The following is a 22,335-nucleotide window of genomic DNA, read 5'->3' on the forward strand; positions in this document are numbered from 1 at the left end:
GGTACCCACATGGGCAGGGTGCATTGTATGTGAAAGGTAGGACATGCCCTGGTGTGTGTGGCATGTCCTGATAGTGAATTAAAGCCAACTTCGTTTTCCACTATTGAAAGCCAGGATGGGCAGTTTGATTATAACATCCTATAATTCTAACTGACCCAGGGAACATGGTAGAAAGTAGAGTTTAGTATGCCTGAACTCACAATGATGAAATGCATCTTTTAGTGAAGTTGGTTTTAACATTCTGTGTTTGAAAATACCACTTTAAAAAGTAGGTATTTTCTGACCTAACCATCTAGCCTGCCTCTGCTAGCTTGTTTATTGTCTGTCTGGTTTGTGAGTGACAGGGGCTGGGGGAGACTCCAGGAGACAGGGTGAGTCAGCACCGGGCTGAATAGGCACCTCCACACATAGCTGGGTGGGAGGAGTAGCACCTGGGTCTGAATAGGGCTGGGCTTGCCTTCCAGAATGCTGACTCCACCTCCTGTGGTGTGTCTGAGGACCCTGGCCCACACTGAAAAGGAAGAAGGTGCACACTTGCAGAATGCACCCCAAACTGGTTTGAACTAGGTCCAGGCTCCTCTGCCTTCAGAGGACAAAGGGATTGCTGGTATAAATATTGGGGCCCAGACCCCAAGATTTTAGAACTCTCTGGAATCAAGGAACCTGCCAAGAAGAAGAGCTGGAAGAAGTGCCAGGAGGAGTACTGCCCCTTTGCTGTGTTGTTGCTTTGTTAGGTTGGCCTGCAGCTGCTGCTTCTGCCTTGGGCAGTGAAAGGACTGGACTGAACTTTCTCTACTTGTGCGGAGTATCTCCAAGGGCCTGAAACTGAGCTGGCCTCCTGTTAAGACGTCTCAGGGTCTGCAAAGACTTCACCAAGCTCTGGGTACCGCTCCTGGAACCGCTGTTTCAGTTGCCACAGAGAAGAGGGAACCGCGACCGACTCTGTCACCGACTCCGTCGCTGGCTTTGTGTCCAGAAGGCACCGCAGGCCGCACCATCTCGCCCTGCACCGCAAGGCTTGGTCTCAACAATGCCGTCTGCACGATCCTCACAGAGCCGCTGCCTGCACCGCATCGAAAGGCACCGCAAAGCTTCGCTTCACTTCGCTGGCCTGGTCTGGTCTCACCGACACGATCGCTGCTGGCACGACACCCGTGACCGCCTCGTCACGCACAGCTGTCCGGCTCGGCTAGCACCAATTCCCACCAACTGGCTCTGTCGCTTGCATCGCAACCTGCCAGCACTGCATGGAGCACTGTCTCGCCCTGCCCTGCACGCCTTGGTCTCACCGACGCCGTATGCACGATCATCACCGAGCCGCTGCCTGTACCCCATCGGAAGGACACCGCGCCCTGCATCGGTTCCAGTTTGCACCGTAACCGCGACAGACGCCATGACTCACTCTGTCACCTGCACTGCAACCTGCCAGCACCGCATCGAGACCGTCTCGCCCTGCCCCGCCAGCCTTGGTCTCACAGACACAGTCTGGACGATCGTCACCGAGCTGCTGCTCACACCGCATCGAGGGACACTGCACCGTGCACCGCTTCCACTTTGCATCGCAACCGCAATGGATGCCAAGACCAACTCGCACCTCCGTGTGAGCTGCACTAAGAAAAGGTACTGTTAACGAGTCTGTCCCGCTGTTGCTAACCCGTACCGACGCAGTCAGCTGGAACTGCGAGACTCTGTTGTTTTCAGCATCGCAGTAGGCTCGGACCGAGCTACCGACTCGTACGAACTATGTTTTCAGCCTATCTTTGCAATTTAAAGACATCAGCTATTTTTAAAGTACTGTTTTGTGGATTTTTATCGTATTTGGTCTTGTTTAAGGGATATAAAAATATTGGATATTTTTATAAACTGGCGTGGTGTCCTTTTGTAGTGCTTACATTGTATTACTGTTGGTTATGTGCAAATGCTTTAAACACTGCCTCTAAGATAAGCCGGACTGCTCGAGCAAGGGGGTGAGCAGGGGTTATTTTAGGAGTGTAACTCCCTTATCCTGACTAGAGTGGTGGTTTCTGCCTTGCTTTGGTGCAAACCTTAGCCAACCAGAAATCCCATTTCTAACAGTGTCCATAGCGGTCTGAAGATTTCTGCCACTAGCGGTCTATGATTTCTTATTGATGTGAAGTTGCAGTGTTTAATGAGCTGTATTTAGTTCAACCACTCTGTGTACAACAGAGACCTCATCCATATCTAATGAGACCTGGAATGAGCCGGATCATGCCAAATAGAGTAGACTCAGACTACTGCTGCCTGCTAGGCACTTCCTCTTGGTCCTAGTATTGTAAGATTATTTTGCAATAATCAAATTCTTCCGACATTATTTTTTGGTGTTTCCAGTGAATTGCCACTTAAATCACCCAAAAAGAATGTCAGAGAAACTTGACCTCAACAAGGCGTGTGCAGGGCTGCTGTTTCTGACACTCTAATTTCTCCCTGCTTCATAAATACATACTAAGCCAACCCTGTGTCCATGAGTTTTCCTGGTGCCAGGGCTCAGAATTCTATAAGTGCCTAAATTCCCATTATTTATTGCTCACACCGTTGCAGGTACAAGCATCCAGGATTTCCATTTGTTTCCAAAATGTGGACTGGTCTCAATGACGGCAAGAAAAGACATGAAAGACAATCTTATTGATCCTAGAACTTTAAAATCTCTTTGAGCAGCTGCAGTACCTCTAGAGACTTTGGAAAGAGAAAATGGAGCATATGGAGGCTCTACCAATCTCTTCTGCCTGATGGCCTATCTAGTGACAGAGCAAGGTGTTTATCAGGTAACTATCGTTTTGTCATAGGTACCCTTCCTCAATACATAAGCTATGAATCATTCATGTTGCCAGGAAGAGATACAGACTTGCAGATTGTCACACACTAGGAGCAATTCTGTTCTAACGAATCAACGCATCACTGAGCTAGATGCGGGAAACACAATTCTAAGAAACATGCCACTAGGTCCAAAAGACTAGAAGAGTGTAGTCAAACACTTAAAAGATGATTGGAGAAATGCTTGAAATACTCCAACAACTGGCAATCACTCAAGGTAGCATTCTAAACCATGTGTTTCTTTTGCCCATCATGCCACCCCAGATTAGAGCCAGCAATATGCAAAATGGCCTTGGTCCTGCACCAAGAGGAACAGTCCAGTCTGTACATCTAAGTCAAGCAATCTCTGTACCTGAACACAAGCAATCCAAGACCGGTTGCAGCCTAATTGGGCCTCTTCAGTCAGGTGCAGCATGGTTCTAGAGGCACAGTGTGCAGGGGATCCACATCTGGGTAGAAAGTTAAATACTCAAAAGATGATGGGAGAAATGCAATTGCTCCCAACACCATTGTTTATTTGCCCACCATGCCACCTCAGATTATGCCCAACCATGTACAAATCAGCCTTGGCCCTGCACCAATAGGAACAGTGCAGCCTGAAGTGCCAAGCAAAGTCCTCTGAACCAGAATACAGGAAACCCCAAGACCAATTTTGACCTAATCTATAGTCGCTTAGCACGGTTTTCCTTTTTAAGTGTTTTTGAATATTCACTGCTGTCTCACAGGCCAACAACAATAACAGATATAAAGTAAATGAATCTTTGAAAGGTACAATGCTGGAGATTAAATCTCTCTGATGATGAGTAGAGTTAGGATACTCTATCCTAAATAAATGGTCACGTTTGTTCTATTGACACGTATTCAACATTTGATTAAGTAGTGTATCTTTAAACAAGGGCAGCTTTCCTTAGAAGAACATTTAAAAAACAGTTGGAATGCAGTTAGGATAATCGAGCACAGAATAACTGAAACCAGGCAAGATATGTTGGCAGTTCTCACGGGCCCTGACATGACTGTTTAGCACTGTGCTCGTATGAAAGAAGACAATGACCAGACCTGTTGAGCACCGAAGATATACGCAAGCGAGACGGCCGTGGTCATACACAGGTAAGCAATCATGCTGGTTTAATGGATGGTGGTACAACAGAAGGTATTTGTATCTAGCAGCGAGCTTGAACAATGAGTAAAGCTGACTGAGTGCTGCAAGAGGCTCAGGAGATACACCCTTTCTCCATCATCCTCTTCTTGTGCTTATTGGAGGAAAGTGAGGAAGTGTAAAACGTTTTGTGGAATTTCATAGGCCCTCTCGTAATCTTTACATCATCCAAAACCTGGGTATTGGCTCTGGGGTCTGTTGTTCACAGCAGGAGACCATTTTTTCAGAACATAAGATTTCTGCTTTTGGAAACGAAAGGGAGAGGTCTTCTGACACAAAGCTCAACACTCAGAAGTAATCACCAGGGGGTGGGTGGCTCTTGATGTACTAACAGATTTTTGGGATAAAGAATTCCCTGTCATGCTTCTTGCTATATGAGGATACTGTTATTCAGCAAGTAAGTTTATAAAGGAAAGAGGATGAAAATAAAATTCCTTTGTAATGTCACAGTATTGAATATGCTACTTACCAGTATGCATCTGTTCTTGGCATGTAGGGCTGCTAACATTCATATCTTTTGCATTAGATCGCCGCCTAGTGTTGGGTCCGGATGATCGCACATTGTTGTCCTGGAAGAGTCTTCGAAGTATCCTGAGATAGGTGGCTCCTCCCCTGGACTACAGTGCGCATGGGCATCGGCTCCATCCCCAGATTGTTTTTAGCCATTGTGGCAGAGATGGAGTGTAAAGTGTAAAGGATGTCCATGCTAATGATTGAATGCAAGAGTATGTCTGCAGCTGCGACAGGCACCGGGGAGGAGGGTGGGCGATATGAATGTTAGCAGCCCTACATGCCAAGAACAGATGCATACTGGTAAGTAGCATATTCAGTTCGAGGCATGTGGGCTGCTAAATTCATATCTTTTGCATAGAATATATAGCAGTCCCTCCATTAGCGGCGGTTGCCCGTGCCAGCTGCAGAAACCTGAAAAAGTGTCTTGAGAACAGCCTGCCCAACAGCTGCTTGCTGTTTGGAATGCACATCAACACAGTAGTGTTTAGTAAAGGTATGTGGTGTAACCCATGTGGCTGCTCTACAAATGTCCTCTAAAGGAATGTTCCCCAGGAAAGCCATGGATGCCCCCAATTTGCGTGTGGAGTGCGCCCTTGGGGGTATTGTTAAGGTGCGTTTAGCCTTTTGATAGCAGATCTGGATGCACTTAACAATCCATCTGGCTATTCCTGCTTTGGAAATAGGGTTGCCCTTATGCTGTGGCGAGAAGGCAACAAAAAGTTGTTTTGTTTTCCTAAAGTGTTGTGTCCTGTCAATATAGTACATCAACGCCCTCCTAACGTCCAAAGTATGGAGCATTCTTTCCGCCACCGTTTGTGGGTTTTGGAAGAATGCAGGCAAGTCAATAGTTTGGTTGAGATGAAACTGTGACACCACCTTCGGAAGGAATTTGGGGTTAGTACGTAGTACCACCCTATTTGGATGAATTTGTATGAATGGCTCTTGGACTGTGAGCGCTTGCAGCTCACTGACACGTCTCAGTGAAGTGATAGCAATAACGAAAGCCACTTTCCATGTTAGGAACTGGAGTTCACACGAGTGTAGCGGCTCAAAAGGTGGTCCCATCAGCCTGGTGAGGACCACATTGAGGTTCCACACCGGAGCTGGCGGTGTTCTTTGGGGAATGACTCGTTTCAGACCTTCAAGGAAGGCCTTAATGGCAGGCACTCTGAAGACAGAGAGATGCTGCCTGTTCTGAAGATAAGCTGCTATGGCAGATAGATGTATCCGAATGGAAGTGTACGCTAGATTGCACTTGTAAAGATGTAACAGATAGCAAATGATGTTAGGGATAGATGAATCTAGCGGGTTTATGTTATTGGCTGTACAGTGAAGGACGAAACGCTTCCATTTTGCAGCATAGCATGCTCTGGTAGTCGGCTTCCTTGCCTCCTTGATGATGTCCATGCATTCTGGAGGTAGGTGAAGGTAGCCAAACTCTAGGACTTCAGGAGCCAGATCGCCAGGTTGAGCTGCTGCAGATCTGGATGCTGAATGTCTCCATGGTTCTGCGTCAAAAGCCTGGGCGTTAGGCGCAGCCTTTGATGCGGCACCACCGAGAGCTCCAGAAACGTGGTGTACCATGCTTGGCGTGCCCACGTTGGAGCAACTAGGATGAGTGTCATCGAGTGCTACCAGCGGTATCAGAGGTGCTGGTGGAAAAGCGTACGCAAATTTGCCTGACCAGTTCATCCATATAGCATTCCCCTGCGACTGTGGGTGAGGGAACCTGGCGGCAAAGTGTTGGCATTTTGCGTTTTCGTTTGTGGCAAACAGGTCTATCTCCGGATGACCCCACTGCTGGAAGTACGGGAGGAGTACTGATGGATGTAACTCCCACTCGTGCATTTGATGGCTGTATCTGCTGAGCAGATCCGCCATCTGATTGTCCTTGCCCGGGAGGTGTTCTGCCATGAGGAAAATGTTCCTCTGAATGGCCCACTTCCACATGCTCTGAGCCAGATGAGACAGCTGCGGCGAGTGGGTGCCTCCCTGCTTTTGAATGTAGTACATCGCTGTCATGTTGTCCGTCCGGACTAACACCACCTTGTTGCACAGATGTACACTGAAGGACTTGAACGCCATGAAGATTGCCATCAGTTCCAGATAGTTGATGTGCATCTTCTGTTGCTGCGTCGTCCATAGTCCCTGCACAGTGTAAGTGAGCAGATGAGCTCCCCATCCCTGGAGAGATGCGTCCGTTGTCAGGGTAATCTGTGGCACTGGCTCTTGGAACAGTCGGCCCTTGCAAAGGTTGTGTGGATTCCACCAATGCAGAGAGTTGTACGCCCGACTGGTAACCAACACTAGGTCTGTCAATTGTCCCTGAGCCTGTGTCCACTGATTTGCTAAGCACTCCTGGAGCGGACGCATATGTAACCTTGCGTGAGGGACTATGAAGATGCAGGAGGCCATCATGCCAATCAACTGCATGAATACTCTAGCTGGAAGCGAGTGTTGTGGTCTGAACTTTTGGATTAGAGACTGCATGCTGTCTATCCTGACCTTGTTTGGCTGAGCCATGGCTGTCAGGGTATTTATGGTCGCGCCCAGAAACTGCCGCACATGTGCTGGTTGAAGGTGCGACTTTGGGTAGGTCAGCGAGAAGCCCAGATTGTGAAGGAGGTGAATGGTAGTCGACATGTCCGCGGCGCACTGTTGTTCCGACTTGGCTTGAACGAGCCAGTCGTCTAGGTAGGGGTAGACATGGATGTTCTGCCTCCTGAGGTGCGCCGCTACCGTCGCCAGACACTTGGTAAACACTCTTGGGGCAGTGGTCACTCCGAAGGGTAGGACTTTGAACTGATAATGCCTGCCTTGGATAGTGAACCTGAGATATTTTCTGTGGGACGGGTGTAGTGGTATGTGGAAATAAGCATCCTTGAGGTCTAAGGTTGCTAAGAAGTCCCCTTGGTTCAGTAAGGGAAGAATCTGTTGCAGTGTAAGCATATGGAAATGTTCTGATAGTATATACAGGTTGAGGGGACGCAGATCTAGAATGGGTCTGAGAGATCCGTCCTTCTTTAGAATAAGGAAGTACAGGGAATAGACCCCTGTGCCTTCCTCCTCCACTGGCACGTGCTCGATTGCGCCTTTTTGCAGCATCACCACTACTTCTTGCTGCAATAAGTGCAAGTGCTCTGCGGACATAGGCCGTTGCCTTGGTGGAATGTTGGGGGGAGTGGACTTTAACTCTAGACAATAACCGTACTGGACAAGTTGTCGTACCCACCTGTCTGTGGTGATGTTTGTCCAGACTGGCAGGAACTGCTGGAGTCTCCCCCCGACAGGTGTTAAATGGTCGGGGGGCAGTGACAGAGAGTCACTGTTTGTTTGGGGCAGAGGAACGGGAGTTGTTGTTTCCTCTGCCACGTCCTCTGGTGCTGTTTCCTCGATAACCCCCTTTATTCTGCTTGGGGTACGAGGACTGTGCTCCACCTCTAGTGAACTGTGATTGTTGACCCATCTGTCCTCGGGTGACTCCACGTGCACCTGAGCGACGAAAAGTGTTGCCCCGGAATTGTTGTGACTGAAGGGCCCCCATAGACTTAGCTGTTTCGTTGTCTTTCTTAATCTTTTCGAGGGTGGTGTCAACATCAGGACCAAACAGTCTATCAGGATTGACGGGCTGATTGAGTATGGTCGTTTGAATGTCTGGTTTAAACCCTGATATGCGTAGCCACGCTTGTCGTCTCAGCATGACGCTAGTGTTAATAGCCCTAGCTGCTGTGTCTGCGGCATCAAGTGCACACTTTATGGCTGCATTGGAGATGAGTTTTCCCTCCTCTATAAGCAGTTTGGTACCCTCTTGAAACTGCGATGGCAGGTGTTGTAAAAGTTGCTCTAGGGTGTCGTAATGCGCCCTATCATAACGTGCCAATAGCGCCTGTGTGTTCGCAATATGCCAGAAATTGGCAACCTGCGCAGCTACTCTTTTGCCCCCTGCCTCAAGCACTTTAGACTCCTTGTCTGGGGGAGGAGCTTCACCCGTTGCCTGGGAGTTTGCCCTTTTGCGGGCATTTGCGACCACAAGAGAGTCTAGTGGCAACTGTCCCCGAATGTATGCAGGGTCTGCAGGTGCTGGTCTGTATTTCTTCTCGATGCGTGGATTGACCACCCTCGCCCTGGTAGGCTCTTTAAAGATTTCCGCAGCATGCTTAAGGACACCTTTGAGCATAGGAAGTGTCTTGACTGTCCTTTCAGAGACTGAAAAAGTGTCAAACAGAAAATCTTCCTCCACTGGGTCAGCATGCATGTCCACATCATGATTAGCAGCTGCCCGTTCAATGAGTGCATGAAATCCTGCAGAGCCTTCTGTTGGGGATGCACGTGCACTGAAAGGCTGTGGGTCTTGCCCCACATTTTGGATTCCCTGGTCACCTATGTCGTCATAGGAATCCTGTTGTGCATCGGGCTCATTGATGGGGAAAGTGTACTGGTCATCTTGTCCATATTCCTCTCCCTCAGAGTGGTCGGGGGAAGGTGTTGGACTCCTTCTAGGAGGATTCTGGATAGGTTCAATCAGGGCTGGAGTGTCCTGTGCAGGCCTTTTCTTTTTCAGTGGGATAACATAGGAGTCCACTGGTTGGGAAGTGATCTTCCTCTTGTAAAGGGTCAACTTGCCCGTGTCCGCGTCGATAAAACGTTCAGAATCGTCTCCTGAGTCGAGTTGTCGACCCAATACTCCAGCAGACGTGGACGAGTCCGATGTCTTTGGCGCCGTCTTTGGCGCAAAGGCCTTTGGTGCCTCCTTTGGCGGCAGAATGAAGAGAAGTTTGCCAGCAGGCTTTGCCGGCATGTCCATCGTCTTCTGGTGCGACGGCGCCGGAACCGACGTCGCAGAGGCCTTATCCCGAATTCTTTGAAGTGAAGTGGCGATGAGGGACGCGTCACTCACAGCGGCACTTGGCGCCGACGAGGAGGCCTTCACCTTGCCTTCGGTTCCGACGTCCTGTGGGCCCTTCGGAACCTTAGACGTCGATGCTGCAGCTGTAGACACAGAGTCCTTGGACCGATGTGTTGAGCCTCCGCCCTTCGATCCGTGTGATTTTGCAGACTCCGTCTCAACCACGCGTCCGACTAACGACGTCCCAGTCTGTACCGGAGTCTTGTCGCTGACTTTGGCGGACTTTGACGGCGTCGTCCCGGCCGACCCGTGCCGGACGACCTTCTTAGAGGATGTCTCCTCCGCTGACGACTTCGGCACTGTCGAATCGACAGTTTTCTTCGATTTCTGTGGACCGGAGGCCGACGGAGTCGATGAGGTAGCAGGCTTTGGTGTTTTTGGTTGAACGACCGCCATCTTAGGTGTACTCGAATCCGTTAGTTTCGGTTTCGTTTTCGGGTCGGCCATTTTAGGCGCAGTCGATACCGATGGTTTCAGTTTCGGTTTCGATACGGGCTGCGTAGCAAGTATGTCCGTGGCCGGGCCTGAAGGCGGGGCCGTGGCTTGCGGTACAGGGTCTTGGGTAAGGCCGAGTGGCGATCCCGTGACCCGAGCCTGATCCGCGTAACTTTCGGGGCATAGCTCATCCCCTGAGCTATCTTCCGCGGCCCCATAAACTTCTTCGACGTCCCCTACCTCGTCGACGTATTCAAGGCCTTGATCCACGACCCCGTCGTCGTCTTCCGGATCTGCCTCGACCTCCGTCGCGGGCGATGAGATTTCAAGATGATGGCCTAGGCCCTCTTCTTCCTGGTCGCCGAAGATGTTATCTGGAGCCGGGGCCGCTTGTCTGGCCTCAAGGCGCACTGCGCGCCGAAGCTTGAGCGTCTTCTTCGACCTGAATCTGGAGCAGGCCATGCAGCTGTCCTCGTTATGGTCTGGCGAGAGGCATTTGTTACAGACCGGGTGCACGTCGATATGTGGGTATTTGGACCCACAGACGGGACAGTATTTAAACGGGCTCCGCTCCATGTTGAAAAGTTGTGGTCGTGTTGCGATGAGAAGGCCTCGGTGTCCGAAGAGTGATACGACTCCGCAGATTCCGACTCAAAGAGACGGAAGAACTCGAGACCGTACACAAACAATACCGACGTAATGAAACGAAGGCCTTTTGGCCTTAAAGAAGCTAGTTTTCTCGGTTCCGACAGAGAGACGTCGAGACCGCATCCGAACCCAATGGCGGAAAAAAACAATCTGGGGATGGAGCCGATGCCCATGCGCACTGTAGTCCAGGGGAGGAGCCACCTATCTCAGGATACTTCGAAGACTCTTCCAGGACAACAATGTGCGATCATCCGGACCCAACACTAGGCAGCGATCTAATGCAAAAGATATGAATTTAGCAGCCCACATGCCTCAAACTCCATGTTACCTTGTCACATCCTTCTTGTTACGTGTGGTAGGGGATATTTTATTCCTTACTACATGGTCACACCCTCACTCTCAAACCAATGTGAATCCTCTGTCCTGCTGCCGTAAGCAGTTTGTTCTGGCTCTCACTAAGCGCCACTAGGCTGAACACCAGATTCTAAATCTTTTACACTGCACTGATTCACCAGAACACCAGATTCTAAATCTTTTACACTGCACTGACATAGCAAAAGTGGGAATCAAAAGTTGTTTCCCACTGTTGCTACCTCAAAAAGGAATTCCCGGCTGCTCTCACAGCTCTCTGAGAGACAGTCCGCCCACCGCAGTCTCTCTGCTCCGATGGAGAGGAGAGAGCATAACTTAGGGAGAGTAGGAGAAGGGAAGAGGGTGGTGAGTTTCAGCAAGCCAAGTATTCCTTTTCTTTTTTTTACATTTTCACATTTGTGGCAGCAAGGAGTGGCCATGTTATGTATAGCTCCCCCTTAGCCCTCTGTCTCCGTTTAGCAGTTAAAAGAAGCGGCAGATTATTTTAGGGGCCATACAAAACATAAAAATCTAGATGGGTAAAAGGTGAATAAAGGGGATTTTTCATTTTGGGGTACCGAGTTACATGTCAGAAAGCTTGAGCTTCTTTCTCTTTGCCTATTTAATGTCACTAAGAGTAAAAAACATTTCGTTATTCACCTTGATTCCATTCATAATTTTATATGTAATACACAAAAGTCTACAGTCCCTGTATAACCACCTGTCTCAAATCTCCTTATTACAGCGGATTTCTGATGTTTCTCTTCATAAAGATAGTAGAGTTTTTGGGACTCAGGGATGCGTAGTGCATAGGGATTAAGTAAATACTTTTTAGGGCTTTAGGGCTCAGGGTTGAGAACTTTATAGGGGAAGCTACAAGCTTGTAGGCCTCCTGGTTGGGCAGTGGGAGTAATACAAAGAGTTAGAAAGGATTTGTTTTGTTTTAGGGGTCATTGGTGGTTAGTAATGTGTTTGAGGGTTAAGGGATGGGTTGTTTAAATATTAATACTAAATTGTAGTGGTTTCGTTTTAAAATGTTAAAATGTACTATTACATTAATTTTAAATAATTTATTTTTGTAAAATTAAATTGGAATATACGTATCATATATATATATATTTATATATATATATATATATATATATATATATATATTGATATAAATATATATATAGTGTGTGTGTGTGTTTCAAAAAGTAATACTTAACACCTGTTAGGTAACGTACTCTCAATGTAATAATCTGCAATGTAAAGGTACTCACCATGTATTGACTGCAATCTAATGACTTCTGATGCAAAGACCTGCAAAATAACTTGCATTTGGATATACATTTAAAACATTACAAAAGTACCGAATCAGCTTTCCACATACATTTCGCCTCTCCCAGGCTGCCTGCAGTATCCACCTTTGCTGAATAGAAAGTCACAAGCAAACTTTCTGGTCCTTTATTAACCACCCATCCCTTAAGACCCTCTAATATCTTCTCTGCAAAAATGTGGTGCTCTTAGGAACAGACTCACAGCTGTTTTAACAAGCAGTGGCAATGCCACCCAGTCTCACTTACCCTTACCTACAAGTCAGACCAACTGGCATTGACAAGGCTTCTTTATAACAGCTTTCAATGCAAGTCAAGATCGAAGTTGTATCGTTCACATTTCTGCTGCGATTTTTCTAGTGACCACTATGTGGCAATAGTAAGTGACCTTGCTTTTTTATGTCGGTGCAGTATTCAGAGCAGGACGTATGAGGTATCTGATGACGGTGAAACCAAAAAGCTCCTGTAGGTGGGTCAAACACAGGGAGTAAGAACGCCACAAACATGAAGCAAGGCAACTGAAATTAGCATGAAAGCCATCCAATCTTGAGCAAGGATTGGCTCTGTGGAGTATTGTATACAATACTGTCTGCAACAGGCGGCTGGATCGGTTTGTAGCTTGACAGTAATAATTCTGTAAAAACATTGTTACTGTAACTTTAAGGTCATATTGATAAAGGAATACTTGCTCATGCAGAGCCTCCTGGAGTTGGAGACAATGATTGTTCAAGAAGGACCCATTTCAAGAACCTAAACCTGTCTGTTGTACTTACTTAAGAGAAGCAATTAATTTACCAGAGAACCACTGACTGCTTTGAGCAGTAATTTAAATTAATATGCTTAAGATAGCCACTGAATTAAGTCTAACCGGATCAATAATACAGTTATTTCAAGGCAGAGGAGAAAAGGTTACTGGCAAGTAATACTAGTGTGGCTATCCACAATGCATTTTCAAACTTCGAGTACCTATTTCGGATCCAATTATTTGATGCTAGGATTAAGCAAAGCATGGGTCATCAGGAACAGATGCCTGCTGGAGTTGCAAACTGTATTTTTGCAGAAACAACAGAACCATGCTGCAAACTAAGCTAGCCTGTTACAGAAGCAAGGGACACCTTACAGAGATCCATGTTACAGACAGAACTGTCCTTTAAAAAAGCACGTCATCTACACCACAACCATGCTGCAGAGAAAACTGGTTGTTTTCGGAATCATTTGTAAATGGAAAATATGCAGGGGTCCTACATAGAGTATTGGTCCAATCAAGCCATTAGTTATGAAAAACAATGACGGGTTCATGAACTGGGTCATGAACTTACTTATGAGGCAGCTACTACCACTTTCTGCTCAATCACCCTCTCAGTCACCAGCATGGCCAAGAACCAACCAAAAAAAAGTGCTGCCATCTCCATCAGATTGTCAGACTGAATGCTAACACTCACAATCAGCCTCATCCTTAAAGGACCCGTATCACTGCTAGTGCCTTGACAAACACACACACAACGCAGCCTTATTTGGTGGGCTGCCTGGGAGGGCAGGGCACCAAAGCTCTGCCCCAGAAGATGTCTTTTATCAAGGTCTGGTATTCCGGATGTTGATGATACAGGTGAAAAGTAAAAGATAACTCTTGTGCAGCTCCAAATCAGGATGCTCCCAAGCACACTAACCATGACAAGAATAAACCCAACAATACACTGGCAGCATAAGGCATGTCCCACCACACAGCAAGACTGTAACAACTTGTTTATTAAGGTAAGTTGTCAAATAAATACCAAACTGAAAAATACATCTGCAATGAAAAACGAATGTTGTAGGTTCTTGGAATAAGAAAATACACTTTTTAAAAATGCCTAAGGAGTCAGGATAACAGTGAAGACTCCTTCAGAACCTACCCTGAGATGGCAGCAAAGGTCCATCAACCCCTTTCCCAGAGCTCCAGCAGACTAAGTGCCAACCTTCAGAGAAAGGCATTACAGCAGTTCATTGTTTATTAAAACTGCTTAATGTTCATGGGCTCGTGTAGCTTTTTCAAACGTACTTCACATTGAGCAGCAATCCCCTCTGAAAATGTCCCTACTCAGAAAAGGACTACCGTTGATGGGGTCTACAAGAGTCTCTCCTAGCTCTGTACTTTCATCATTGCTTCTTCTGCCACCAATCATGTTTTGAAGTATCTTGCTTCACTATGAGCAACAGCAGCAGGTTGATCCTTAGATCCATGTTAACTACCCAGCCAGCTCCGGGTTACATGTCCTCCACGCTCCACTTGTAGGCAATTTCTTGGACTGCCTTCTTGTCAGCTTGCCTGGCATATCGCTTCTGTTCAAATCCATTGGACCTGTTGGACGGAAAAGAAACAATGCATAATTAAAGCTTCCCTGTACTGGCAAACACTTTCAAGGCTTAAGAGTTAATGAGCGTATTTTGCAGCACTTTCTTTTACAGCACTTTCACTTCAGACTTTCAATAGAGAATTTAAGACAAAGGTCAGCTTCAGAACTGGACTGTATGAGTAGACTGCAAGGCCCCTCTGGTTTTACGTTAACCCGGTCAATGATGCAAGTGTAGCCAACCATCTCCAGCTCACACACACAAAACCAATTCTGCCTAACGAAGTAACTCATCAACTTATGCTTAATTCGGGTGGGTGACTAAACACTTCAAGGAACAATCATAACCCTTGAAATGATGAGCCTTCAATGTTACTACATGAACCTGAACTCAAGTTGCTGGCAGCTATGGCACAGAGCTGACAGGCTTAATATATGGCAATGCGTAAAGTATTTATGCAGTACCAAAAAGGTAATAAAGTGAAAATGCAAAACAATAAAAATCCCAAACCAAATTAGAAATATTGTCTACAATTTAGTAACAATATGACAGAAAAACGATTAAAAAAAATCTAACAAGGGGAACCATAAATATGAATTTTGAAAGTTGTAAGTAGAAATAATGCCAAAAAGCACAAAACGACAATGTTAGCCTGAGTAATAGCCAATGGCTGAGGTTAATTTAGGCATTCCATCCTTTCTTCTTTCTGATTGATTAACCAACTCCAGCAGCTTCTTTCATATTGATGTGGGTTAACTTCCCATGCTTCTTTGCTGTCCTCGCCCCACAGCCTCCCCACCCCTTTGCATAGCCCCCTGGTCCTCCCAGTTTGTAGCCTCCTCCAAAGTGCATTCCGTACACTTTTAGGAGTTAGTCATTCACATCGTTTTTTACCCACATGAGGACTTATGCCTAGATGCATCAAACAGAATTGCATTCGCAAGCGGTGCGAATCGCAATTTTCGGCCGTTTGCGAATGCAATTGACTAATTTGGAATGCATCATGCTTTTCGCAATTTTAGGAATCGCAACCATGTTGCGATTTCTAAAATTGCGATTGCATTTAAGAAATCGCAATTTGAGATTTCTTAAATGCAATGCATGATTATTTTTGAATTGCGAATTCGCAATTTGGAAGGGGTAAAATAGCATGAAATTGAACTTCATGCTAATTTACAGAAAACTATCAAATATGCACAAATTGCATTTTTGGAAGTTTAAATTTACACACGCACATGCCCAGTGTAAATTGCGTTTAAAGTTACATTTCAGGGGTGCAAGGAGGGGTTCTTTGGACCCCCCCCTGCTCCCTTGAAATTGCATTCACATTTTGCGAATCGCAATTTGAAATTCGCAAAATGTGATTGCCTTCCCATTCATTCCTATGGGCCTTTTGGCCCATAGGAATCAATGGGAAGGGTTTTCCTTAATTGCAATTCGCAAATTGTGAATCGCAATTAAGGAAAAATACAGAATTGCAAAAATAAATGCGAATTGTTCATGCATTGCCGCTTGCGATTTCTAAATTGCGATTCCTTAATTTTCGCAATTTAGGAATCGCAAACGGCAACAATGATGCATCTACCCACTAGAGTGGAAATGAGATGGGGCCAGACCACAGGCAGCAAGTTTATACTCGATGAAGAAGAGACCTGGGTATTAATGTTTCATGGTATTCTATTCAGAGAGGAAACAGATTAACGAAAACTACTCTGAGGGTGTTATGTTCTTACTGGAAACAAATATGGGGAACTCAACCAGAAAAAGCTATTCCGACTGTCCTAGTTGTGTCCTCAAAGGGAGCAGGTGTCAAAGTTAACAGGGAGCACAGTTGAACCCTCACATCTTGAACCCTGAATGTACAGCGTAAAAATGGAGACAAAAATATGCAGTGTGTCGCTTTGTAGAGTTCAAAAGATAAAATGAGTTTTGAAAGCTTTTTGACATCATAAACCTTTCTATGTGAGGCATGTTATGTTGTGCATTCTAAATAGCGCACATTAACGTTTGTGGTCCCTTAGCATTTTGGTGGAGAGCTTGTATGCGATTTTGGGGTTTGCCCACAAATCTGGGGCTCCACTTGGGTGATGTATGTGGGTATGCTATGGCCCAATAAATAAGTTTAGTAGGGGATAAAGGAATGGTTTTTCCTTGCAGAAGATGTGCATTGGGGGTGGCGGTGGTGGGTGCGGGGGGAGGGAGGGTGGGGCTTGAGACCTGCCGTGGGGCTGTGTGTGCTGTGTAGTAATCTCACATATGTCTGTGTGTAATTAAATGCACTAAATCATTTGTATAGCACATAAAAAGAACTGATTCTTACATCACTTAATAACAAGTCTTTAGTACTCCCCAATAAAATATATGTTTTTCTAAATTTAAATAACGACAGATTGAGTGAAAACTTGCTAGGATTAAAACGTATATAACACACATTGCCTTTAGGTGTTTAACTTACACAATTATCTACTAGTAGCTTGGGCTCACAGTTTTATGCCATTTACTTTTAGGCGTTTCTGTCAACACGTATCCATATTTATTTTTTGTATTCATCCATATTTATTTTGTGTTCTGTAATAAAGTAAAGCTGCAACTAGATTATATCCAACGTGTTTCACCAGTAAATGTACTCAAAAACATTAGTACTGTAGTACGAATACATGGACATTGACAGCTGCGCAAAGCTTCATTAAGAAACCTAATTCCTTTTCCTTTTTATCCCCCTGCTTGTCAGGCTGCACAGCTACTGGCCTGGCAGTCTCGAATAAAAGAATTGGGAGACCCTGAAAAGACCAGTTTCCTGTTTTTTATGTTTAAAAATAAATACAAGAACTGTATGTTTTCTGTCAGTGTTTAACAAAAATCAGTAGAAACGGAAAACTATGAGCGTTAACTATAATGTATGACTGGCACACTTTGCTGCCATATTTTGCCATGTTGCAAATTATTTTGGGGACAAAGTTTGTAAAAAAAAAAAAAAAAAAAAAATAATAATAATAATAATAATGTACTGGCAGTATGTTTATTTTTATTTTATTTTGAAAGTTTAATATAGCGCGAACAAGATCTTTGCAGATAACAGAGCGCTTTACAAAGGCAAGGGGTAAGTGAGTGCTAGGGTGGGTACACAGGGAGCATAGTTAGGAAGGTAGGTCATCAATGCAAGTAGTACAAATAAGAGGGAGCATGAACAATCAGGTAGGTCGATAATACAAGTAATACACATGTGCAAAGGGATCAAACAAGTAGTACAGATCGACGCAGCGTCTTAAAAGATCAAAAGTAGTAGTTCAAGTGTATTTAGCCATGAGGATAGCTTTTACTTCTTTCTTAAAACGAAGAGTGGAGGAGATGAGCCTGGTTTCGGGAGGGAGTGAGTTCAAGATCCTAGGCGCCATTCCTGAGAAGGAGCGTTTGTAAGTTTTTTCCTTCCGGAATCTTCGAGGCTTCAGCAGAAGATTGTTTGTGCTTCTGGTGGTTCTGGAGCCGCCGGAAATAGTCAGCTTCTGAGTGAGGTAGCCAGGTGAGTTCAGGTGTATGGCCTTGTGCGTCATGCAGGCAATTTTCAGATGTATTCTGGCTTCAAAAGGCAGCCAGTTCAGGGATTTAAAGTCAGGGGAGATATGTGAGTGTTTTTTAGATCCAGTGATGAGCCTCGCTGCCGCGTTTAGTGAAGCTCTTAGGGGTGCAGTTGTAGTTAGGGGGAGACCGCAGAGGGCGATGCTGCCGTAGTCTATGCGAGGGATGACTAGTGCTTGTACTGCCGTTTGGAAGTCTTTGGCTGGGAGGAAGGGTTTAAGTTTCCTCAAGGTATTTATTTGGAAGTTCGCTCCCTTAGTTGCCTTGCTGATATGCTGCTGCATGTTGAGATTGGCATCAAGTGTTATGCCTAAAGATTTTGCTGAATCCACGATGGTCGGTTGGACATTGAGTGCAGTTAGGTGTTTAAGCCAGGTTTGAGTGGTAGAGATTTTCGCGGGAGGTGAGATCAGAAGGAACTCAGTTTTCATAGCATTGAGTTTGAGGTGGTTATCGGCAAGCCAGGATTGGGTGCTTCTAATCGTTGAGTTCAGACGCACAATGTCTTTGGGGGATTGTAGTTCGAGATATAGTTGGATGTCATCGGCGTACATGTGAAAGTATACATTGGATGCTTGTAGCAAGGTGGTGAGAGGTTCCATAACTAGGTTGAACAAAATTGGGGATAGGCAGGATCTTTGGGGGACACCTAACGAAACAGGTACTGGAGAGGACATCAAGTTGTTGCTCTTGAATTTCTGAGACCTGTTGTGTAGAAAGGAAGTGAACCACTGAAGAACAGTCCCAGAAAGACCCATTCTCGTGTTTAAGAGTTCGAGTAAGTTCTCATGTTTCACAGTGTCGAATGCTGAAGAGAGATCAAGAAGGATGAGGAGGCAGGTATCATTTTGATCTAAAATTTGGAGGGCGTCGTCAATTATGTGAGTCATAGCAGTTTCGGTACTGTGCCCTGCTCGGAAGCCTGATTGATGAGCGTTGAGGAGATCAAACTGTTCTATGTGCTTTGTCAATTGTAGTTGAACGCATTTTTCCAACAGTTTGGCGAGAGTGGGAATGTTGGTAATAGGACGGTAGGTGTTTAGATCAGTGGGGTCGGCTGTTGGTTTCTTTAGTAAAGGTGTAACTTGTCCAACTTTGAGGGAGTCAGGGATGGTTCCTTGTTGAAGTGAGCTATTGATAATTTTAGTCCAGAGTGGTAGGAGCAAAGGGGTGAAGTCTTTTACAGCGTTAGCAGGAAGAGGGTCAGTGAGGTGATTGGATGGTTTCAGGGTGCTGAGTAGTCTGTCAATTTCTTCTTCAGAGTAAGTGCCAAAGGATGACCAAGTCGCATTGTTTTTTGGTTCATTGGGTGTTATGCAGTGGGGTTTGGAGTAAAGGCTTGCGTCAATGAGGAGATTGCTCCTTATGTTGTCAGTTTTTTGGTTAAAGAAAGCAGAGAAATCTTCACAGGAAGGTGCATTGCCCATAGTGTCGACTGCTTGGGGTTGTTCCTTGGATTGTGATCGGATTAGCTCGAACAGTTTTCTTGAACGGTTTTTTGCTTGGTCGAGCTGGAGTCTGAATAAATCTGATTTTGAGCGTTTTATTTTCCTGAAGTATGCTTTTCTCTTTTTCTTCAGAATTTTTAGGTGCAGTGCCGAGGGAACAGATCACCAGGTGCGCTCTGCCATTCGCATGGCCCGTCTGTCTTCATTGAGACTCCCGTCGTACCCAGGGTTGGAGATCTTGGTGGAGACTCTTTTCAGTTGCATCCTCATTGATTATTGAGGTCATAGCGTTGAGATAGTGGTCAGTTAAGTATTGAACGTCAGTAACGCCGGTAGGGGGGAGTAGGAGATTGCAGCTGTTAGGGGGTAAAGAGTTTGGATTGAGTTTCTTCAGGTCTCTTTTCCAAATTTTGGGCTTGGAGGATTGGACCGGGTTAAGTTTAACTTTTTCATTGATGAAGAATGTGACAATATGGTGATCTGACCAGTCACAGGGTTGGATTGAATCAAGTTGAATAGTGCCTTCTTTGGAGATGATAAGGTCGAGGATAGAGCCTTTGTCATGGGTCGGGCTGTTGCAAATTTGGGTGAGGTCAGAAGCGTTAAGGAAATGTTTGAGGCTATTTACCACGCGTCACTGCAATCATTCCAGTGAAGATTGTAATCGCCAAGGTAAATTTGTGTGTTTTGCCATCCTGAGTTGATTGAGATTGTGTCCATGAGTTGTTGGGAGAAGGTGAGGTTGTCCCAAGGTGGGTGGTAGATGATGTGTAGTGAACATACAGGTTTGTTTTCACTGATGACATCAAGGCAGATGTATTCACAGGAGGTAAGAGAAGGGGCGGTGACTTTATTAATTGAAAGGTTGCTCCTGTAAATGCATGCGATTCCACCGCCTGTCTTGCTGGACCTGTCAAGTCTAATGATGCAGTAGTTGGGGGGGACTAGGATATCCATGATAGGAGTAGAAGATTCAGTTAACCATGTTTCAGTTAGGATGGCTAGGTCAAGGTTCAAAGAAATGATGAGATCAGCGACCTCCAAGGAGTGTCTTTGGGCCGATCTACAGTTGAGAAGTGTGCATTTGAGTCTGGGGGTGCAGAGGGAGGAGGAGGGATCTAGAGTGAGGGGGACTTTTGTGAGGTTGTTGGGGACGGAGCCTCTGTTGTTATACGTGGGGTGTCTGAGAGGATTGGAGAGAATCGTAGGAATGGACAGGTGTGAGGTGGCTAAGAGGTTTTGGCGAACCGGGATATATGTGCGGAGTAGGGTGTGTATGTCGAGGTCCGACAGAGTCTTGATAGTGCGTCGGGGGCGGTTGGAGGTATTGCGAGAGGGGATAGAGGTCCAATGTAGGGGGTGAGTAGGATGTGAGGGGGATATGTTGTTAGGTTGAGAAGTTGTGGTGGGAGGGGGGTGTCTGGGGTGTGTGAGGAGTAACTCTTTTAGGGTGTGGAGTTCTTCTCTCACTTGGAGGAGGGTGGACATAATCATGTCCAGCGTGGGGTTAGGTAAGGAGTTGGGGGTGGGCACTGAAGGAGAGCAAGTGTCTAGGTTACTGGAGTAGGGAGGGAGAGGGTTGGGGGTGTTAGTGAAGTGGTTGGAGTTGGAGGTGTTAGTGAGTGTGTTGATGTTCGGGTAGGTAGGGAGGTTGGGGGGAGGGGAGTGAAAGGATTAATGATGGTGTTGGTGTTATTGGACAGGGAATCAATGATAGGAGGGGTGAGGCAATTGCGGGAAGAGTGGGGGCTGGGCGTTGTGGGGGTGACAGTGTGGTAGAAGGGAGTGAGAGTGGGGGGGGGAGAGGTTGTTATTAACCTCTTAGCTGTTTACATAGATCTCTGCAGCAGGTCGTTTCACCCTAAGTATCATGTCATGACAAGGTAGAGATCGAAGAGCAAAAAAAGCAACGTTCTCGGTAAGGACCAGAAAAAGGGACAGCCCCATCATTTGCTAACCACTCATTGTAAGTTTTGAAAAAAATGGACTTGGCCTTTACTCTGGTCTGTAAGGATGTGCAAAAAAAACAGAAAAAGCAGAAAAGGATCCCCCTGCTGCAGATCGTGGGAAGGTCGTTCTATAGTACAAACATTGTTGCAAGGGCCAACTGCTTAGCTGTGCTCTGTTCATCTAGCCCTGGTAGGCTCATTATCTGCCACTCCCCCTTATTTCTAACTTTATATCAGTTTCAATTCCAAGTCCAGGTTTTCTATTGGCAACTTCACACTTGTTTGTAATGCCCCCTCCTGAAGATCGGGCCTGGAAACAAATCAGTGTCTAGTGCACACATTACAAGTAAACAAGTTTAACAGCTGGCCATGAATTTAACTGCCTTGACCCACAGAAATAATTAACAACAAGGGGTGGTGATGGACAGAGTCTCTGAATTAAGCAGAAAACTCTCACCCAGTCAAGAGATCAGGGCTAGATCCAACACCGTTTTTTAGCTCACTGCATCATCCCAGTTTCAGAACCTGGCTGTATGCAAATTAGTCTGTTCCTGTCCCAGTGCATGATGGGAACAGGGCAAACCAAACTACAAAGCCAATTCTTACACTGGAAAGGAAACAAGCTACCGGGGACCGGTTTCTGGCACCCACAGAAATGGCGTTCGTTCATCCAATAAGCACCTCTCTAAGTTAATTTTCATCATTGACAAGAAACAAATGTAGCCAAACGGGAGGTACATGGTAGAGGCTCAAAAGATGCCAACCTTTGTCTACTCGGCAGGACTCGAGAGTTTAACACTATGCTCCCCAGCTCGGAGCACACCTATTGTGCTCCATCACACAAACTAGATACTGGCCATGGAGGAACTACTGG

The 22,335-nt window shown here is 46.0% G+C and overlaps 1 protein-coding gene across 1 annotated transcript in view; it reads right to left on the reverse strand.

Moving 5' to 3' along the window:
* Positions 1–13,885: 13,885 nt before the first annotated feature.
* BUD13 (BUD13 spliceosome associated protein) overlaps positions 13,886–22,335 on the reverse strand; it is a 180,274-nt gene continuing 171,824 nt past the window's right edge. The window contains exon 11 of the mRNA XM_078681868.1: positions 13,886–14,495. Within this exon, the coding sequence (XP_078537994.1) occupies positions 14,402–14,495 (94 nt within the window). The 3' untranslated portion in view covers positions 13,886–14,401. The remainder of the gene's footprint in view (positions 14,496–22,335) is intronic.

This window comes from Lissotriton helveticus, chromosome 3_1, assembly GCF_964261635.1.
Source record: "Lissotriton helveticus chromosome 3_1, aLisHel1.1, whole genome shotgun sequence".
Lineage (NCBI taxonomy): Eukaryota > Metazoa > Chordata > Amphibia > Caudata > Salamandridae > Lissotriton > Lissotriton helveticus.